Source organism: Peromyscus leucopus, chromosome 13 (genome assembly GCF_004664715.2).
Source record: "Peromyscus leucopus breed LL Stock chromosome 13, UCI_PerLeu_2.1, whole genome shotgun sequence".
Lineage (NCBI taxonomy): Eukaryota > Metazoa > Chordata > Mammalia > Rodentia > Cricetidae > Peromyscus > Peromyscus leucopus.
This window is the reverse complement of record NC_051074.1, coordinates 30,493,885-30,515,150: the sequence shown is the minus strand read 5'-3', so window position 1 is coordinate 30,515,150 and position 21,266 is coordinate 30,493,885. Positions and strand designations below refer to the sequence as shown.

Sequence of the window (21,266 nt, the reverse complement as noted above, 5' to 3'; positions counted from 1 at the left end):
TCTCAACCTTCCTAATGCTGCAACCCTTTAGTACAGTTCCTCGTGTTGTGGTGATCCTAACCATAAAATTATTTTCATTGCTACTTCATAATGATAATTTTGCTAATGCTATGAGTAGTAATATAAATACTTTTGGAGATAGAAGTTTGCTGAAGAGGTTGCAACCCACAGGTTGAGAACCACTGTGTAATCTATAAAATGCAGGTATCTGAGGCAGGTGTAGCACACACTTGTAATCTATCACTTAAGATGTAAAGGCAATTCAATAAGTGGATTAGGGGTTCAAGACTAGCCTCGATTACATCGCTAGGCAGTGAGTTCAAGGCTAGCCTGGACTACGTGAAACCCTGTCTCAGAAAACCCAAAAAAGGGGATTGAAGATGGTGCGGTGGTGTGGAGAGGGCAGGAGGTGACTTCCTAGCTCTCATGTTGGGTGGCTCACAACTGCTGATGTCCTTTGGACCCTGGAGGTACCTGCACTCACGTGTACACATAACTATGTATACTTTAAAAATAATATAAATACATGTTTAGATATATGATACAATTTAAAATTATATAAATACACATTTAGATAAATTATATAAATACAATGTAAAACACAATATAGTCTATAAAATATAAACATACATTATTTAAATATATAACTAAAATAAAATAAATCTTTAAAAAAAAAAAAACAAAATATTTGGTTGGGGGTGAAATGACTCAGTGAACTAAGCTTCTTTCCACAACACCTGAGGTTCAATCTCCAGAACCCATATAGTGGGAAAAGAGAACAGACTTCCTCAAATTATCCTCTGAGCTCCATGAATGCATACAGTCATACATGTGCACATGCGCACACACACACACACACATACAATAAATAAATGTAAAATAAATTTAAGACCTAAAAGAAATCCAATTCCTGTAGCATTCACACACAACAGTACAACTTAAACGTAATTCTTCACCTCTGCTGGGATGTACACTTGCCTTGAATCCTGGAAAACCTGGAGATCCATGGGAACCAGGCTCACCCTAATAATTAAAGAAAATCAACAAGCAGAATTCAAACATAAGGCACGACGCTTTTACCTTTGTTAACCTTGTCGTATTGGCATGTAGTTTTGATATGCATTGATATGCAGCAGGATAAAGTGAAATAAACATAAAATGGATTCTATGTACTTATGCCATTTGGCATTCTCCTTGATCCTTATTTAGTCTTATTCAGAAAATTCACATCACTGCCCGTGTTTAATTAAGAGTATGTGTGCTTTCGCTGTTTCTACTGCTCCAATTTAAATTATTTAGCATAATAATCTGCAGCACATTCATTTGCATGGAAATGAATAGTTACTCTGTGCGACTTCAGCAATAAAAATGACACAAAAGTCAATAATGGATCATTCAATACCAAAACTACAGTAATCTAAGCCTACCAGAAATTGGCCTCCATGGTGATTTTATGGGACGCACTGTTACTGACACATGTGAGCTGAGAGAGTGCTTTCTTTCGGGGCACCCTTCCATAGACACCTTAATTTATGAAATGCATTTAAACTAGCCAGCACAGGTACCTATCACCCTGACACCAAGCCAACAGAAGCAGCCACATCCTGTCTCCCCCTACCCCCAGCTTTCCAGTCTTGTGCATGCCTACTGTATCAAAATGATATAAATGGATAGGAACACCCCTGCTCATGCTGTGTGGGGGATTGTTTCTACGTTTTAGCTCACGGGAATATAGGCATAGTCTCATTCATGAGTGTAAGTCTCATGCTTCCAAACTCACTGAGGCTTAGGACTAATGATCCTTACCCGAGGTCCTGGAAACCCGGGAATACCTTTCTCTCCTTTTGTCCCGATACCAGGCTCTCCCTTTAAAAGATGACAAATTAGAAGGTTAAAACCAATGGCGCTTGCTTAATTTGGAAAGCAGCAACACAATGAGAAACAAAACCCAAAACACTGACAACAGCTTAAAGAGAGAACATCTTTACAATGGAGGTTTATAAAATTATAGTAAAATAATGAGAATTTCCAGTAGTAAGTGCCGGCAGTTAAAATAATGAGAAAGTCACATGAAAAATTAGATGAAAATATTGTCTCACATAAGTAAATGAAAGGAATTTAAATTACCTTGCGTCCTGGAGGTCCTGGAGGTCCAATCATTCCAGGAATTCCTTTTATACCCTAAAAAGTGTGATTGATATAATATGATTACATAGTATTCGTTGAATTCCATATACTTCATAAATCATTTCTTTCAACAACCTGTTTCTCATTAAAGAAAGAAATCAAATTAACAACTAAGACCTAAGTACATTTATATTCCTGGTATTATCTGGATGAATATGAGAAGCATAGGGGGCATGGAGGGGAGCTCTGGACCCAGACTGCAGGTGCACCATTGGGAATATAGCTATTGAGAGTACTGGCTTGATTTGGTAAGGTAGGAGAAATTTGGGCATAACTTAAAAACAACTACAGACTATGCATCTGGCATTGGGAATACTTGTGTTGGTCAGATGAATTACTGTCTTCCCAAAGTCCGTCATGTACTCAGCTCTACGCATTTGTTAGCTTTTCAGCTATCAAAACCAAAGCCCATCTCTGACCTTGAAAGGACAACTGGACTCCCCATGTTCTTTGCACTCTGAGGTCCTGCATTCTCCAGGACTGAGCTCAGCCCACGCCCAGTCTGCCGCTCAGCAGCTGAGTGGTCCCGAGAACACTGTAAGGCTCTGAGCCGCAGCGCTCAACCCTGTATAATGGACTAGCAAGGGCACCAGCTAATTAAGGCAGCTTTGAGATTCATGTGATAGTGCACAGTAGCCCAGCCCTGTACCTGTGCCCGAAAGGTTTCCCATGCATGCTTCATGAGGTAACCTAGGGGGTACGTGGGACTTACCTTTTCTCCTTTATAGAGACTCAAATCAGGTGGTTGTATAAACAGGGTGGGCCCAGGAGGACCATGCCGGCCAACTTCACCCTTTAAAAACATAAAAAAAAAAAAAATAGGAATTTCATTTTAACTTATGTTTTAAAGCAAAGAAAACTATCACTCAGGAATAATATAATGTTTCCAATCCTGTGAGTCCTAGATTTAAAATAAAATCATGGAAAATGTATTGTGTGATACAAAATTTTATTTATCGTTTCTTACGAAAATATGGCTTAAAACAAATTTTAAAAATAAAAATAGAGATGATCTATAATATTACTATCTAGAGACAATCAAGTGAAGATGTTTGATGTAGAGCTTTGTAGTGTTTATGTATGGCGTGCACACAATGTGTGCAGATATATACACATACATGTCTGTTCATATACATGTGAACAGTGTCTTGTTAAATTCAGCCTTACAGCTATAATCAAGCTAAATGTTATGTATCTTTAATCTCATCAGATAAGAGACTAAGACAGAAGAATCACAAATTTGAGGCTAGCATGCACTTCAGAGTGTGTCTATGTTTCTCATGGGTGGTATTTCTTCATGAAGGATATCATCTCAAGTTCACTGAAAATAGGGTAAATAAGGATCCAGTCTCTGTGCAGATGAGGGAGGTACCGAAGAGTTCAGAAGTTAGGGCTACTGTAAGATTATTTTTTCCTTATATCCTGTTAGCTAACTGTGTTGATGTATTGACTGCTACATACATTTTGTAAATATGTAAAAACTGAACAAATGCACGAACAGCAGAGAGTAAGCAATATGTGCTGATAATGATGACCACTCTTATCCTTGTGGTCCAAATGCAACCTATACAGACCACCAAAAGACCTATACACAACCAAAAACAAACAAACAAACAAAAAACAAGACCTATACAGTGCATCTTCAAAGCTGGGCCATGCTACTATTTTTTTTTTTTTTTATATTATGAAAAGTATCATATAGCTATCATAGTCAAACGTATAAAGAAAAACCTGAAGAATAAAGATTCCAAAAGATCCACAATGACCCAGCAATACTTAGTAAGCAACAAGGAGGGTGGTGTTTTCATTTTTATTATTGTTTTCATTTTTATTTTTCGATAATCTCTCATGTAGCCCAACTGGCCTCAAACTTGTTATGCAGCCAAAACAAGGTCCTGAACTCCTATGCCTTCTATATCCGCCTCCACAATGCTGAGATTACAGGTGTGTACCACCTTAACCATCTTTTCCCAGAGAGGCGTGCGTGTGTGTGTGTGTGTGTGTGTGTGTGTGTGTGTGTGTGTGTGTGTGTGTGACAAGGTTTCACCCTCTCAAGGGCTGGGATTGCAGGCATGCTTCACTATGTCTGAGAGTAGTGTCCTTTGTTCTTACTTTTACAAACTTGAGTTTCCAGTTCTGTGACCTGGCCTCATGTTCAATAATATATCATGGCCATTTCCTTCATCGTGAAGTCTTCATATGTTAACCAACCATACTGTAATTTAACTACTCTGGAACTCCATGTCAGCAGGGACAGATTGGTGTTGCTAGGTTAACCCTACCCTGTCATGGAGATGATACTCAAGAACTATCTCTCCTGTGTGGTGAAAGAGAAACCTACCCCTGTTGGAAATTCAGGTTAAGTCCAGAGAAGCCACCACCACACATGACTTTCTTCGAGCACCCTACCCATGAACCTACTTCCTAACCCCAGAATTTACGTTTTCTCAGAACTGTCATTTTACAGCTAAGGATAAACTAAGTTAGCAAAGAGAAGTTATGAGCTGTAAAGTTGGACAGTGACGTCACAATGAACACAAATGGTCACAACAGCCTCTGTTACTAGAGAAAGCACACATCTTAGTTCGCTCTCCTGCACAAGGAATCCTTACCGGCTCTCCCCTTTGTCCTTTTATTCCCACAGCAGGATTCCCCTGAAAGGAAAAGAAAATAGATCTAATTGCTTTTTTTGTTTTAAAATGGCAATTAAAAGTGATTAAGACTTCTAGCTGTGTATCTCATTAAGGTTTACTTAAATGGGAAGTCTGATGAAAGGAAAGAGGTGACTGAGACGAATGTCAATGGCCAGTTATCTCGCCGAGGGCAGGCTCTGATGATGTGTTTTATTCAGCACTTACCTTCAACCCAGGGCTCCCAGGATGACCTATAGGTCCCTAAATCAACAGAAAAAAAACCCTATAATCAGTCATAGGCATCAGAATGTCTTCCTTGGTCACCCCAAGTTTCAATTAGGAAACACTTTTGATTTTAAAATTGTTCATGCTATTGCTCTCATCCTTATGAGGATGATAGAAATTTGATGGTAGAAATTTGATCTCATATAAGTAAGGAGAAAAACAGTGGTTCCTAGAGTCTGGGAAGGCTGGATGGGAAGAAGGAGGTGAAAGAACAGCCAGCTAATGAGAATGAAGATACAGTTAGTTGAAAGGATTGAGTTCTAGTGGTCCGCAGCACACTGAGGTGACAGGTCAACAATAATTTATCACACATTACAAAAATGGCTACCGAAGATTTTAAATACTTCCAATACAAAGAAATGATGGATGCTACAGATAATGGATGTGCTAACTATCCTGATTTGATCACTGCACATTAAATGCATGTATCCAAATATCATGTTGTACCTCATGAATACAGTTGCATATGAATGTACAAGTATGTATGTGCTCATGTGTATGTTGGTGCATGTGTATGTAGTGCATGTGGAGACCAGGATCCATCTCAGATGTCATTTCTTATTTTTAGAGACAGGATCTCCCACTGAAATCTGAGGTTCACTAATTAGGCTGGGTCAGCTAGTCAGGGAATTCCCCGAGTTCCACCTATATCCTTCTAAATTTCCACCTAAGTCCCAGCACTGGGATTAGAAGCATGTGCCAACTTTATGTCAAAAGTCAAGAAGCATGCTTGACTCCTTATGTGAGTTCTGGGGTAGAACTCGAGTCCTGGCTCATGTGGAAAACTCTCTCTCTAGCCTTATGTGCACAACTACATGTCATTTTAAAATGAAAATGACAATCCTGGTGTGATGGTGCATGCCTTTAATCCAGCACTCTGGAAGCAGAGGCAGGCAGATCTCTGAGTTTTAGGCAAGACTGGTCTACAAAGTGAGTTCCAGGATAGCCAAGATAACCCTGTGTTTGAAAAAGAAGAAGAAGAAGAAGAAGAAGAAGAAGAAGAAGAAGAAGAAGAAGAAGAAGAAGAAGAAGAAGAAGAAGAAGAAGAAGAAGAAGAAGAAGGGGAAGGGGAAGGGGAAGGGGAAGGGGAAGAAAAGAAGAAGAAGAAGAAGAAGAAGAAGAAGAAGAAGAAGAAGAAGAAGAAGAAGGAGAAGGAGAAGGAGAAGGAGAAGGAGAAGGAGAAGGAGAAGGAGAAGGAGAAGGAGAAGGAGAAGGAGAAGGAGAAGGAGAAGGAGAAGGAGAAGGAGAAGGAGAAGAAGAAGGAGAGAGAGAGAGAGAGAGAGAGAGAGAGAGAGAGAGAGAGAGAGAGAGAGAGAGAGAGAGAACAGTGGACTTTTAAACACGGGTGGGCTCTTTGTCTGTGTAGAGAGTGGCTTCTGATGGGGGACCTGTGCATCAAGATGGGTTCCTGCCAATGAGGATGGTTCCTCAGCCTGACTCAAGAATACAGCTTTGTTCTCACTGCTGCACTGTTGTCTACAGGGGGACAGCATCGGCAGAGCTATACTTACTGCTGGTCCTGGTGCACCAGCATACCCCATGGGCCCTGTTGATCCTTGTGCACCCCTAGATCCCTAGAGAGAGAGAGAGATCCGCATGTTTACTGTGAAAACCACAATTATCTCTCACAGAAAGGATAGCATGTAAGCCCCAAAAGATATAAACCTGCACAGCAGTCAGTACCCCCCACCACCACATATGCTCAGTGAGAGCATCTTCAACAGAGATGGGAACAGCATTCCAGTAAGGGTAACACACTCTACAGCAGGGTTCCCTTCAGGTCAAGAGAACAACCAACATCTAACCAACAAATCTTGTAATGATAAAAGTCAGAAACAAAAGAACTTTGTTAGCTCTTCCTAATTTCAATACAACTTTATACACATCAAGATGTCTCTTCGTATTCGTCTTGGGTAACATTCATATTTAAAAGCTTTTAGTTCTCATGCCTATGATTATTCGCCTATGTATCACATGCCTGCAGAGGCCAGAAGAGGGAATCTCCTAGAGCAGTGGCTCTCAACCTTCCTAGTGCTGTAACTCTTTCTAATACTGTTACATATGGTGTAGTGACCACCAATCATAAAATAATTTTCATTGCTACCTCATAACTCTAATTTTTCTACTGTGGTGAATCAGGATATCTGATATGCTACCTCCAAAGGGGTTGAGACTCACAGGTTGAGAATCACTGCCCTAGACCTAGAGTTACAGACAGTTGTGAGTCTCCATGTGGGTGCTGGGAACCAAGACCAGGTCCTCTATGAGAGCAGCCAGTGCTCTTAACCACTGAGCCATCTATCCCATCTCGTATTTAAATATTGATGCATTTGTACTTTTTAAAAATACTCTTGAAATGTGGCCTAGAAGACTAAAGTGAATAGAAACACTGTCCCCAGCTCAGGATCAAGATAGTTCAGACATAAGCAATTTTTCTGTCTCCTATAGGTTGCCAACATCAAAGCTTATACACTGGCAGCTGGCAGGGATGGCTGAGCAGCCCAGAAGGCTAGAGAGAGCAGCCCCCTGCTCTACAGTTCACATCAAATGACTTATGAGTGTGAAGATCTGCTCTCTTTAGGAAGATGAACCGGCATTTATCTTAACAGTGACATCAACAGGATCTCATTTGCTACATGGAATCGAGCTTCTGCACAGTTAGGGAACTGGCCTGGGAACACAATTCTGTGGATAGCTAGAAGCCGCAAAGCAGAATTGCAGGTTAATCACTGGGAGGTAAAACTGCTTTCAGTATCAATCTTGTAAACATTGATAAACTGGAAAGGCTCATATGATCATTGAATCACAGACCACAAGGAGATAAAAGTGGGACAAAATAGCAAGAAACAGTTATTAATTTAGCAGGCAAAAACGTTACAGAAGTGGAACAAATTCCATTTGCTACATTTGCTATACTAATGTAGGAGGCTACACATATATCTATGTTTCTAAAAGTTAATTTCCTAGAGGTCAGTAAATGCCTGATAGTGCTAAATGATCATGACCAGACAATGTGGGTAGGGGGTATGAGGCAGCTTTCTGAGGTTCAGCAACTGCTTCCTGGTGGGTAAACTGGGGCATCATACATGGACTTAACACCCCCTGCCAGTACTATGAAAGTCTTAATTTTGAAAAAGGATCACATTTTTATTCTATACTAGGTGGGTCCCACACATTTTGTGGCTGGTCCTGTGGGACTTAAAATCTAAAGAGCTGTTTGAAGAGAAGAGAGATGCCCATGGTCTTCTCGGGAGACTTACTGGTAAGCCGGGCAGTCCTGGTTCCCCGCGGTCTCCCTGCAATGACATCATTACACTGTTTTACAAGAGGAAGACAGTTTTCTAGGACACAAATGACTCAGAAAGAAAAGTGTAACAAGAATGAGCTGCACTAGCTCAGGTAGGCTGCGTATATACTTTGTCAGTATTGAGAAAACAACCACAGAAAGGCTCCATAGAGGGGATTTCCTTCATTAATTTCTCCTTCTACCTCCTGGAGATCAAAACAAGGTTGGTAGAGTCAGTGTAGGATGAAAAGGGCCAAGGAAAAACTCCCTGATCCTGACGTCCTGAGATCCCTGAGCGTGAAATCCCACCAATCTCTGAGCTTACCCCTGTATCAGGCTACAAAACCCCACCAATCCCAAAACACCATGGAAAGCTCTGCCCACCCCACCCCACCCGGCAAGAAACCCCATATAAGCTCTGTACCCTGTTCAGTTTGCTGCTGCTTCTCACCATAGAGGCAGCCACCCTCCTGGATTTTTTTCCCTTCCCAATAAATCTCTTGAGTGAGGTTTGTTGTGTAGTGTGACCCTTTCTGGGGAGCGGAGCTCAGCTGTAACAATTTTCACAGGAGCTAGAGCTGAGCCGAATTGTAACATTTTCCCTAAAAAAGCCCTCCCCTGCTGGATAGGGAAATGCAGCCCTGCTGGAGCAGAGTTGTTACATTGAAGAAACTTTCCCTGGAGCAGAGCTGCAAGCTGCTACGATTACATCAACTTTGTGCTATCCCTTGGCTCCTGACGGCCAGGATACCTTTCCATTTTAGCTGCAATGCTTACGGTGAAGATAACATAGAAGGAAGATGTCGGTTGTCCTTCTGCTCATCTCACGCTATCGTCTTGATCTAAAAGTCCTGTTTCCTCACAATCTCTGGTCTAGTGGCTGTACAGGCCTCGCTCTAGAACAGCAGTTCTCAATCTCTGGGTCACGACCCCTCTGGGGTCACATATCAGATATCTACATTACTGTTCATAACAGTAGCAAAACATGCAGTTATGAAGTAGCAATAAAAATAATTTTATGGTTGGGGGGGTCACTACAACATGAGGAACTGTATTAAAGGGTCACAGCCTTAGGGTGGCTGAGAACCACAGCTCTAGAGTGTCCGGAAAGGATCCAGGGGAGAGTCTCTAACACTCTGCAGCATCCAGATCTAACACTGAACTTTGTGCTGAGATTTGATTGCTTTGTGTGATGATCAGAGTGTGCGCGTGCATGCTCCTAGGACCCAGGGCCTTTCTAAACTCAAGTTATACTTAAAGTACAATTTCAGATTTTACACACGTTTAGCTACAGTTATTTCTGTGGGGTTAGTTTCACATTATTGTTCAACTAAGGCCACCTCAAGGTTCTCAGTGCCCTGCGATTCTCAGGTAAGTCCTCAAAAAATGACTACCTGGCCCAAATAACAATAGTAATTAGTCCAAGGAACCCTGAAATGAAGATGTCCTTCTAATTCTGAAGGTGTAGGCAGCCAGGAAATCTACAGCCATGGAGACTAAGGTCAGCACCTTCATATGAGAGGAACTGGGCCATCTTGTTCTGTACATCAGTACATTCAATAATATTTTGTAATGAATCCCTGTCCATGCATTTCCTATTGGGAACATGGTTTTGATAAACCCACGATGGCTGTAACACTCACCTGAATACCTTTAATGCCCCCTGAAATGAACACCGACCTTCCTTTTTCTCCATTTTCCCCAGGGTGACCCTGGAAGGCAAAGAGTCACTTAGGAAAAAGTGGATTCCCATTCCAATATTTTCTTTTCTATATGAAATACTAGTCACCAATTAAAAAAGCACTGTAGCCATCTCCCTGGGGTGGATTTACATCTCCCCGATTTTACTGTTCTAAGGTTTGCATACAAGTCTCTCAGGCCCTCAGTTAGAAAGACCCCACTAATAGATAGCTAGTTACTCATTCTGAGGCAGAAAGACTGCATTTTTCTCATAACATAATGCAATGAAATGGTCTTAAAAATAAATAATTTTGCAATTTAATTTATACCCCCAAAATAATTTTTAAGGACATTTATTTGACTCATTTTAGTATTTGTATTCAAAACAGAGCTTATATTCAAAACAGTCTTTGTAAGACTGGCTTGCAAAACTAACAGCATCTTCCATTTTGTGAAGCTGCTAGCTTATTTAGAGAGTTTTGTTTGTTTGTTTGGTTGGTTGGTTGGTTGGTTGGTTGGTTGGCTGGTTGGTTGGTTGGTTGATTGGCTAACTGGCTGATTGGCTGGCTGGCTGGTTGATTGGCTGGCTGATTGGCTGACTGGCTCACTGGCTGGCTGGCTGGCTGGTTGGTTGATTAGCTGATTGGCTGACTGGCTGGCTCACTGGCTGGCTGGCTGACTGGCTGACTAGCTGGCTGACAGGCTGACTGGCTGGCTGGCTGATTGGCTGACTGGCTGGTTGGCTGGTTGGCTGGTTGGCTGATTGGCTGACTGGCTGGCTGACTGGCTGGCTGACTGGCTGGCTGGCGGCTGGTTGGTTAGTTGGTTGGTTGGTTGGCTGATTGCCTGGTTTTTGAGGCAAGGTGTCATGATGTGACTATAGCTTATCAGAAACATAGAGATCTGACTGCGTTAACCTCCCAAGTGCTGTGGTTAAAGGCCTGTGCCACTATGTCCAACTGTTTAGAGCATTTTTTAAATAGTAAATGAAATAGCTCAATGAATTCCACTCTAATTTTTCTATATAACAACTTAATATCCCAGTTAATATCTTATATGCATTAATTTGATTGTCATGCAGAATTTCTGCCTTCTTCATATTATCAAGCTCTCTAAAGGAGTATAACTTTCCAAGTTGATCTCACTTGTAAGAGCAGCTGACTTTGTTTCCAGTGGGAGACCCCCAATGGCTTTCTGGTAAGTTCTTGCAGGCTACAAGAATATCTTATAGAAATTCAGCTGTGTATTAAAGCTATGCTTTGACTGGCTAAGGGTCTGTCAATAGGCAAGCCATTTATTATGAATATTTGGTGTTATCCAGCTTTTAATATTTCAGCTGTCTTCTGCTATGAAATTCTTGCATGCCCAAATATTCCCAGACCATTTGGCAAACAGTTCAGCTCCTCAGACCTGCTGAACTTCTAGGTAACTAACTCCCCCACTGGGCCTAGGAGACAAGATGGTTGGAGATGCATAGCTTTGTTTCTACATAAATATTAGTACTATTTTTTCATTTCTTCGTGTATTTATAAGTGATGGCAAGAGAATTTTTAATGGTTTAACAAAACCTTTAAAAGATCACAAGACGCTGGGCGGTGGTGGCGCACGCCTTTAATCCCAGCACTCGGGAGGCAGAGGCAGGCGGATCTTTGTGAGTTCGAGGCCAGCCTGGGCTACCAAGTGAGTTCCAGGAAAGGCGCAAAGCTACACAGAGAAACCCTGTCTCGAAAAAACAAAAAAACAAAAAAACAAAAAAACAAAACAAAAAAAAAAAAAAAAAAAAAAAAAAAAAAAGATCACAAGACAATAGTAACTTTTCCCACCAGTGCCTGAGGCTGCTTTGATTAGCTTTATAATTCACGGACAGTTTCACTTTACAGGCAGGGTGGTCAGAAGAACCAAAGGAGAGAATGGAAGAACGCTGCTTAACAAAGGGACTATTGTGACATTGCAACACTGTGGTCATTACTGCTTGCCACAGTAAAGCAGCCACTGAGAGTCCCTGCTCTCTGAAATGCCTGACTCAGTAGAATGATGTCTGGTCCAGCTGGAAGAGCTTGGGACACACGTGTGCATTCATCTCACAGTACTGGACCAGCAAATGGCTGAGACTAGTGCAGAGTGCTTTACTGAGAACCTTAACACCCAAGATGAGTTTTGTGTGATATCAAGAAAGGTGCCAGCCTAGACTTCCTTCTGAGTTCTGTGCTCAGACCAGTACTTCTTCAGTCTGGAGCCCAGGGATGATGAATGAAGGCAAAATGGACGGTTCTGGTAGTGCCAATAAGAAACCTTTTGGGGGATTTGAGAAGAGCTATTTAAATAGCAAAGGGAAAAGGCTGAAAGGCAGCCATACATAAAAAGTTAACTTTTTCTTAAGGGAAAGCATTTATTTACTTATTAAATTTTTTTTCTCAATTGTTATTAGTTCTTTGAGAATTTCGTATAAGGCATTTTCTCCCAGGCCAGATTATGTCTGATTTTCACTTACGTGAAAGAGGTGAGGCGGTGGGTGGTGAGAATAAATGACTGACCCTTGCTGAAGCTATATTTAAATACAAATTCACCCTGAAGGGAGGGAATGCAAGTTTTGGTAAACTGCTCCCACTCCTTTTTAAACTATCCAGCCTTTGTGCAGGAGCTAGAAATACCTTCATGAAACCAGTTAGAGCACAACCTTTCTTAAAGCCACTCCACGTCTTCTCGTGGCATGGGAAAGAAAATCTAGTTTACTTCTGCAGCCTATGAAGCCCCTCCATATTCTGGTTCTGCCCACCTTGCCATCCCCCTCCTCAACCACCCAGTTTGGTTCACCATGCTACAGGCAAAGCCACGTTGACTCTTCCCTAGTACACCAAACAGATTCCCGCAATAGTCTTTTCACTTAGGATCACTCTAGGCCGTGCTGACGGTGTCTTACAGGGGGGCCTCTTGGGCCAGGAGCTCCTCGTTCTCCTGGAAGCCCTGGATCACCTCTTGAGCCGCTGAAGCCATCCACACCAGGTTTGCCTCTGGGTCCGGGAGGCCCCGGATGACCCTGTGGAGGACAAAACTGTGAGCAAAATCTTTCTGCAAGAAAACCCCAGCACAAAGGCTGGGCAACATGGACCCCAAATTGCAGAACTTAACGGCTTACTTGTTTCACTTTGTGAGGCTTCCTAAAAGTGCTACCTAGTAAAATTGCAGTTTTAAAATGTACTATGTCTAGGGTAAGTCAATTTAGCTTGAGTTATTCTCCAGCTTTGGAGGAGACTCCACTGCATTGTGGAGTCCCCCAAGCCCCACTTTCTTCTTCCACTGGGCTCCTGTACTGTGTGATGCTCAATGCCACTCGCAAAGCTGGGACCCGCCAGAAAAGGAGGCTTCGGTTATGGGCACACATTTCAGTCCAGAGCACTGAGCATGGCATGGTGTCTAGCATCTATTTTGGATTTTTTACTTTAATATCTTTGAAGGCTTTGTTCTTTGTGTAAAATGTTTTAGTTTGAGGATTTATTGCACAAGATTGAAGAGTAGGCAGTCTTTAAAAAAACTAACCAAATGTTCTCTTTTGAACATATGTTTTTTTCAAGGACTTTGTTTATGAGGATATTCTCTCTCTCTCTCTCTCTCTCTCTCTCTCTCTCTCTCTCTCTCTCTCCTCTCTCTCCCTCTCTCTCTTTCTTTCTTTTCTCCAAGATAGGTTCTCATTATGTAAACCAGGAGGGCCTCAAACTCTTAATCCTCCTGCCTCAGCCTCCCAAGACACTCAGATGGCACATGTGTACCATCACACTCTGCTTCACTTTAAAGCTTCTAATGACTATTTCCCCCTTCCGTAAAACAATGGGGAAAAATGTGGGGACACTTACAGGTATGCCATCCAAACCTGGAAATCCAGGGACACCAGTTGGACCCTATTTCAAAATATAAAACAAAGACATAAAAATGACTAGATTATTAGGTTGGCAAGTATATTCGTTGGAAACTATGAACAGTTGGTAATCCCAAATCAGAAACCCTTAGCAGTCATTGTCACTCGGTTTTATACTCATTGGTCTAGACCTCCACATTTAAGAAGCGTCATTTCACACCGTGTGTTGCTGGGAAGACGACTCGGCAGAACCAACCCAAACTAAATATTCAGCAGTCTGTCAAACTCCAGCCCTCAGAAGCCTTCCCAGGACAACAGATTCTTAATGTGAACAACAGCAATTGATGGGCTTACATCCCCGCCCTGGCGCTATACCGAAAAAGAATTTCTTCTGTGGTTTCACACACAGGATAGCATATTCCATGGTATTTTTCAAGAAATAAATGTAGGTTAAGAAATTAACACAGGATGATCTCGAAGACATATTGTTGTCTGAGAAATGAAAAGTTCAGCTTGGTACACGTAATACTTGGTTTGGGTAGTTTGGGAAGTGAAGGAACAAAGTCAGTCCTCGGTGTGTGTGCATTTTCAGATTGGAGAAATGTTCTAGAAGGGCTTGCCCCTTGGGAGAGGGGCTGAGAAAAGAGCCCTATGTCTTAGTTTTTGACCGGGTGCCGTTATACAGTTTTCATGAGCCTAAGTATTATAGAGAGGTGGGTGGGCCAGTTTGTCCTTTAATGAGATAATCTACTTTTGCTTCCCAGAATCCCTACCCACGGTGCAGCGGCTTACCGGGCTAATACAGGAAGCTTCACAAAGCTGCCCACTGCCTTAAATTATTCAGAAGAGTGTGAAGTCAGCTTTCTGGATTTCTCTTCTCTAAGCACGTCTTCCCCAACACTTTAGGCTTCCCCAATGTTGTAGGCTTCCTTACTCTTTTTCTGAAGTTCTCCTCCCTATCATTTGGCTGTTCGTCTGTCATGTGTCTTACCTCCATGCCAGCCTCGACACCATGGGTTTTTTTCCCTTCCCTCCCTCTACTCTCCTCCTCCAGGCAGCTGCTGAGATTTACAGCTTGCCTATCCAGGGGAGTTTTCTTTGAAATACTAATAAGATTGTCCTCAGACTTTAAAACAAACAAATGAAAGCTGGGCGGTGGTGGCGCACGCCTTTAATCCCAGCACTCGGGAGGCAGAGGCAGGCGGATCTCTGTGAGTTCGAGGCCAGCCTGGGCTACCAAGTGAGTCCCAGGAAAGGCGCAAAGCTACACAGAGAAACCTTGTCTCGAAAAACCAAAAAAAAAAAAAAAAAAAAAAAAAAAAAAAACAAACAAACAAATGAATACACAGACCCTGAGCACTGGAGACTGCTGAGATGTTCACTGACTCACCTTGTCTCCTTTCTCTCCTGCTGCTCCAGGCAGGCCACTGTCACCTCTCAGACCCTTCTCTCCTGGAATCCCAATGGGTCCTGGGGGTCCCAAGGGCCCTATTGGTCCCTGTGGCCCCAGTGGTCCTGGTTGACCCTGAAATAGAAAGGAGAGCAAAAGAAGCCATAGTGTTTGCTCATGTAGGCACTTCCTCGTGAGTGTTAAAAATGATAAGTGGTGCTGGTTACTGTGCAGAAAGGTCATGAGGCATGGCAAAACCCAATATCAGAGCTTTATTAGGAAGAAGCGGGGGCGCGGGGGGGGGGGCGGGGGGGGGCACGACACAATAAAAGAACCAGGCCTGGGGAAGAAGCATGCACAGAGAGAGAAGAAGAGGAGGAGTCTGTGTCCAGCTTTTTAAGGCACAGGTGGGCTTACAGAGCTATGCCATGCATGTGCAGACTGCGTGGCCAGGCCGCAAGCACTGATAACGTAAGATGCAAGACCCCTTGCTTAGTTCCCGAACTGCGCATGCGTGATCATGCAGCTGGAGTGGCGGCAGAATCCTAACAGTGAGTATAGAAAATCTGAACACTAGATTTGAGCAAATTCTAATAGAAACACAAATGACTAGCTAATACAAGTAGAAGCTATGACATTGCCTTTTCAAGCTGATTTTTAAGCTCTGTGATAAATTTGCATTATTATGTGCATATATACCTGTGTGAATGTATGTGTATGCATATGTGCTGGCATATGTGTGTGTATACATAGAGGGGGACATGTGTGTGTGCGTGTGCGTGCGTGCGTGCGTGAGTGCGTGCAGGTGTGTGTGTGTGTGTGTGTGTGTGTGTGTGTGTGTGTGTGTGTGTGTGTGTTTGCAGATACAAGTGGATTAAAGCTCTGTTATTGTTTTGCCACTGCCATTTGTAGGTCTTGGGATGTCTCGAATCACAGAACTAGAAATACCAAACTCTTACTGCTATCATATGAGGAACCCAGCAGTGAGTGAGGGAGAGAGCACCTGGTCATTTATACACATCAAAGGGATAATGATTTTTCTGTCCTGTAGCTGCTTTTAGCTCATTTCTCAGCCACAGTTTGGATGAAGGCTTTCTATGTTGCATTACATCCATGCAATCCAGCTCCCTGCAAGTCAGGTGGCTCACAACTGCCTGTAACTTCAGCTCCAGGGGATTCAGTCCCCTCTCTGACCTTTACAGTCATTTGCACTCACATGCACACACATACAGACACACAAAGAAATACATCTAAATGAATATTTCATGAGGAATTATGAGGACAGGGATTTTATTTTTATTTGTTTTTGTGGGTTAATTCTGTCTGTCTCTGCACCCCTTCTGACCACAGGTTTGGCCATCCCAGCCTGGTCACCCATCCACTTCCACTGCCTTCCACCTATGCCCCTGTAAAGTTGGTGATTTTGAACTTGGAAAAAAAAATCTATCAAAATATAATTTTGGAGGGCTGGAGAGATGGCTCAGTGGTTAAGAGTACTGGCTGCTCTTCCAGAGGTCCTGAGTTCAATTCCCAGCAACCACATGGTGGCTCACAACCATCTGTAATGGGATCTGGTGTCCTCTTCTGGTGTGCAAACATACATGCAGGCAAAACACTATATACATAATAAATAAATGAAATCTTTTTTTTTTCAAGACAGGGTTTCTCTGTGTAGTTTTGGTGCCTGTGTTGGATCTCACTCTGTAGACCAGGCTGGCCTCGAACTCACAGAGATCCGCCTGGCTCTGCCTCCCGAGTGCTGGGATTAAAGGCGTGTGCCACCACTGCTTAGCAAAATCTTTTTTTTATTAAAAAAAAAAAAAAACAACTTAATTTTGATTGTAGAAAGATTCAGGTTTGCTCATTTCTTTGTACAATAATTAACCTATGACAACAAGGAGGCTATTTGAATGGACTCAGAAATACAGCATCAGCTTGTCCAAATGACAGTTTCAACATTCTGTCCATGTCTAGAACTGGATGTGGGTAGAAAGTGTATTTGACTCAGTTGTTACATTTGATAACTTGCTTTGCTGTCTTGAGCTACAATTGTGACAGCAGACGGAGAGCTGAGTAATAAGGCTGTCACCGATGCGTGGGTGTCTGCCACACACTGTGGTGGCAGAGGTGCTCAGCTTGTTTTTCCACCATGTCCCGCCATGTCTTAGCACGTGTTAGATCTCGTCAGAGTTTGAAAACACCCCTCAAACTCATTCGGCGTTGAGCTGTGAGGTTTTGTGACTCTTCAAATTTTCTAAAATCCTTTAAGAAAAAGATTGCTTATAACCTCTTGCCCGCAACAACACATAACCATATCTTTTAAAAATGAGCATTTTTCAAATGATAAAAGGGCTGAGAAACAAGTCAGAGAAACATCACCCTTTACAATAGCCACAAATAATATAAAATACCTTGGGATAACACTAACTAAACAAGTGAAGGACCTTTTTGATAAGAACTTTAAATCTCTAAAGAAAGAAATTGAAGAAGATATCAGAAAATGGAAGGATCTCCCATGCTCATGGATAGGTAGGATTAACATAGTAAAAATGGCAATCTTACCATAAGCAATCTACAGATTCAATGCAATCCCCATCAAAATCCCAACACAATTCTTCACAGTCTTGGAAAGAAAAATACTCAACTTCATATGGAAAAACAAAAGACCCAGGATAGCTAAAAGAATCCTATACGATAAAGCAACCTTTGGAGGCATCACCATCCCTGACCTCAAACTCTACTATAGAGCTATAGTAATAAAAACAGCTTGGTACTGGTATAAAACCCAACATACGGACCAATGGAATTGAATTGAAGACCCTGACACTAATCCATGCACATATGAACACCTGGTTTTTGACAAAGGAGCCAAAACTATACAATGGAAAAAAGAAAGTATCTTCAACAAATGGTGCTGGCATAACTGGATGTCAATATGTAAAAGATTACAAATAGATCCATATCTGTCACCATGCACAAAACTCAAGTCCAAGTGGATCAAAGACCTGAACATAAATCCAGTTACACTAAACTTAATAGAAAAGAAAGTAAAAAGCACTCTTGAACGCATTGGTACCAGAGGCCATTTCCTAAATAAAACACCGACAGCACAGACCCTGAGCACAACAATTAATAAATGGGACCTCTCAAAATTGAGAAGCTTTTGCAGGGCAAAAGACACAGTCAATAAGACAAAAAGAGAGCCAACAGAATGGGAAAAGATCTTCACCAACCCCACATCTGACAGAGGATTGATCTCCACAGTATATAAAGAACTCAAGAAACTAGACATCAAAATACTGAACAGTCCAATTAAAAAATGGGCTAAAGAGCTAAACAGAAAATTTACAAAACAAGAATCACAAATGGCTGAAAGACATTTAAAGAAATTCTCGACATCCTTAATCATCAGAGAAATGCAAATCAAAACGACTCTGAGATACCACCTTACACCTGTCAGAATGGCTAAGATCAAAAACACCAATGACAGTCAATGTTGGAGAGGATGTGGAGCAAAGGGAACACTCCTCCACTGTTGGTGGGAATGCAAACTTGTACAACCACTGTGGAAATCAGTATGGCAGTTTCTCAGAAAATTAGGAATCGAACTACCTCAAGCAAGACCCAGCCATTCCACTCTTGGGCATATACCCAAGGAATGCTGATTCATACCATAAAGATACATGCTCAGCTATGTTCATAGCAGCACTATTTGTAAGAGCCAGAACCTGGAAACAACCTAGATGCCCATCAACAGAAGAATGGATGAAAAAAATGTGGTACATATACACAATGGAGTACTACTCAGCAGAGAAAAACAATGAAAGCATGAAATTTGCAGGCAAATGGATGGAACTAGAACTAGAAAAAATCATCCTGAGTGAGGTAACCCAAACCCAGAAAGACAGTCATGGTATGTACTCACTCATAGGTGGATTCTAGATATAAAATAAAGAACAATCAGACCACAACCCATAGAACCATGGAGGCTATATATATAGCACTGAGGTCCCTAGGACGACTGTGGCTTATAATAAATTTTGGTTTTACTCAATTATTGAAAAAAATAGCCAAATGAATGGAAACACATGAACTATGAACCAAAGGCTGAGGGGCCCCCAGCTGGATCAGGCCCTCTGAATAGGTGAGACAGTTGATTGGCTTGATCAGTTTGGGAGGCAACTAGGCAGTGGGACCAAGTCCTGTGCTCATTGCATGAGTTGGCTGTTTGAAACCTGGAGCTTATGCAGGGACACTTGGCTCAGTCTGGGAGGAAGGGACTGGACCTGCCTGGACTGAGTCTACCAGGTTGATCGCAGTCCTCAAGGGAGGATTTGCCCTGGAGGAGGTGGGAATGAGGGGTGGGCTAGAGGTAAGGGGAGGGGGTGGGAGGGGGGAGAATAGGAGAACCCGTGGCTGATATGTAGAACTGAATGGTATTGTAAAATAAAATAAAATAAATTTTAAAAAATGAGCATTTTTAAATTGTTTTATTGCAGTGTGTGTGTGTGTGTGTGTGTGTGTGTGTGTATGCTTGTGTTGTGCATGCATGTACACACACATATGCCACAGGAATGTGTGTAGAGGTTGGAGTCAGTTCTCCCATTCTACTATGTGGGTCCCTGGGATAGAACTCAGGTTGTCAGGCTTGATGGTAAATGACTTAGCACTGAGCCTTGTCACTGCCCAGCAACTGCATTTGATGAACGAATACACTTTGCTTTTTAGACAGAATGTTTGATGAATTTCAAGAGCTACCTTCTCAGATCAGATCTCTTAGATTTTTTAGAACAAATGCAGGATTTAGAACAAATGGTCTCTGAGATTTACAGGGTCCTTGGAAAAAATATTTCTTGCCAAGTGCTATCTGTATAAAACTTGGAGATACCTCAAATTGAAGTGTCAGCCCCATTTTTTTTTTGAGTACCTACTCTTGTGTGACACATGAAGGAAGTACTGTGTGCCAATAATTGGAAGAGTTCTGATAGCCAGATATTCCTCTAAAACCAAGGCAATAGACAGGCTTTCCCAACAGACCAGCACATAAGCATGAATGCCAGAATACCTTACCATGAGCAACTTCTACTCGGGAGAGCACCCCAGTGGGAATAAGTAACAACTGAGACCCAATCATTACCACACTTGGATCCTGCTTAGATGGTGGTGCTGCAGCCAATCCCAGCCTTGCAGAGGAGATGATGAAGAGGCTTAAACTGGGTCCTAGTGAAGGAGCCATCCGCAGTAATGCAAGGTGATTCACCACAATATCATTTGCCATAGCAGGAAAAACAGTCATGTGGAAACCCACTGGCCTGAGACAGGGTGAACCCATTGTGTGACTTCTCACGATGAAATGCCCACAGCGTCTCACCCACCAGAGTTACTGAGTACCATGAGAACATGAAAGACAAGCGGCCGGGATGGTGGCAGGGATAAAAGAGCGGAGTGATACAGGCAAGAACGCAGCCCAAAAAGAAAGGAAACCGAATGTCAGTCATCTCCGTGACAGCGAGAGGAGCCCCAGACAGGAGGGCAGGTCTCAGTCACCCTGCCTGGTGCTGAGAGAGCCAGGACAGTCCTCCCTGAGGCTGGGGTGTTGACAGAGAGATGCAGATGTGGGCAGCTAAACTCCCCTGAGCAAATGTGAGTCTGCAGTAAGGGTCAGAGGAGAAGGTGACAATGTGCTGAATTGACAGCATTTGCAAGCAGCCATTAGAGAGAGCCATGAAGAGGTGTCTTGGATGCAGAGGACACAGGGCAGGAAAGACAGTGATTGAGGACCCAGGCTCAAGGTTCAGTCCCTGTGCTCAAAGCTCAAGACCATGCTTCTCAGCTGTGTGTCCTTGAGTACATGTTTTCTTCTAAAAAGATATCATTAGCATATATTAATTATACATAATAATGGGCTTCATTGTGGCATTTCTGGACTACATCTTGAATCTCTCTCCTGCT

The 21,266-nt window shown here is 42.4% G+C and overlaps 1 protein-coding gene across 1 annotated transcript in view; it reads right to left on the bottom strand.

The window, feature by feature from the left end:
* Col4a4 (collagen type IV alpha 4 chain) overlaps nucleotides 1–21,266 on the bottom strand; it is a 120,575-nt gene that overhangs the window by 65,704 nt on the left and 33,605 nt on the right. Inside the window, exons 6-17 of the mRNA XM_028874138.2 lie at nucleotides 15,315–15,449; nucleotides 13,923–13,967; nucleotides 12,992–13,108; nucleotides 10,035–10,103; nucleotides 8,366–8,401; nucleotides 6,617–6,679; nucleotides 5,046–5,081; nucleotides 4,800–4,841; nucleotides 2,900–2,980; nucleotides 2,128–2,181; nucleotides 1,807–1,866; nucleotides 979–1,023 (exon numbers count right to left, since the gene is read on the bottom strand). Of these exons, the coding sequence (XP_028729971.1) occupies nucleotides 979–1,023; nucleotides 1,807–1,866; nucleotides 2,128–2,181; nucleotides 2,900–2,980; nucleotides 4,800–4,841; nucleotides 5,046–5,081; nucleotides 6,617–6,679; nucleotides 8,366–8,401; nucleotides 10,035–10,103; nucleotides 12,992–13,108; nucleotides 13,923–13,967; nucleotides 15,315–15,449 (783 nt within the window). The remainder of the gene's footprint in view (nucleotides 1–978; nucleotides 1,024–1,806; nucleotides 1,867–2,127; nucleotides 2,182–2,899; nucleotides 2,981–4,799; nucleotides 4,842–5,045; nucleotides 5,082–6,616; nucleotides 6,680–8,365; nucleotides 8,402–10,034; nucleotides 10,104–12,991; nucleotides 13,109–13,922; nucleotides 13,968–15,314; nucleotides 15,450–21,266) is intronic.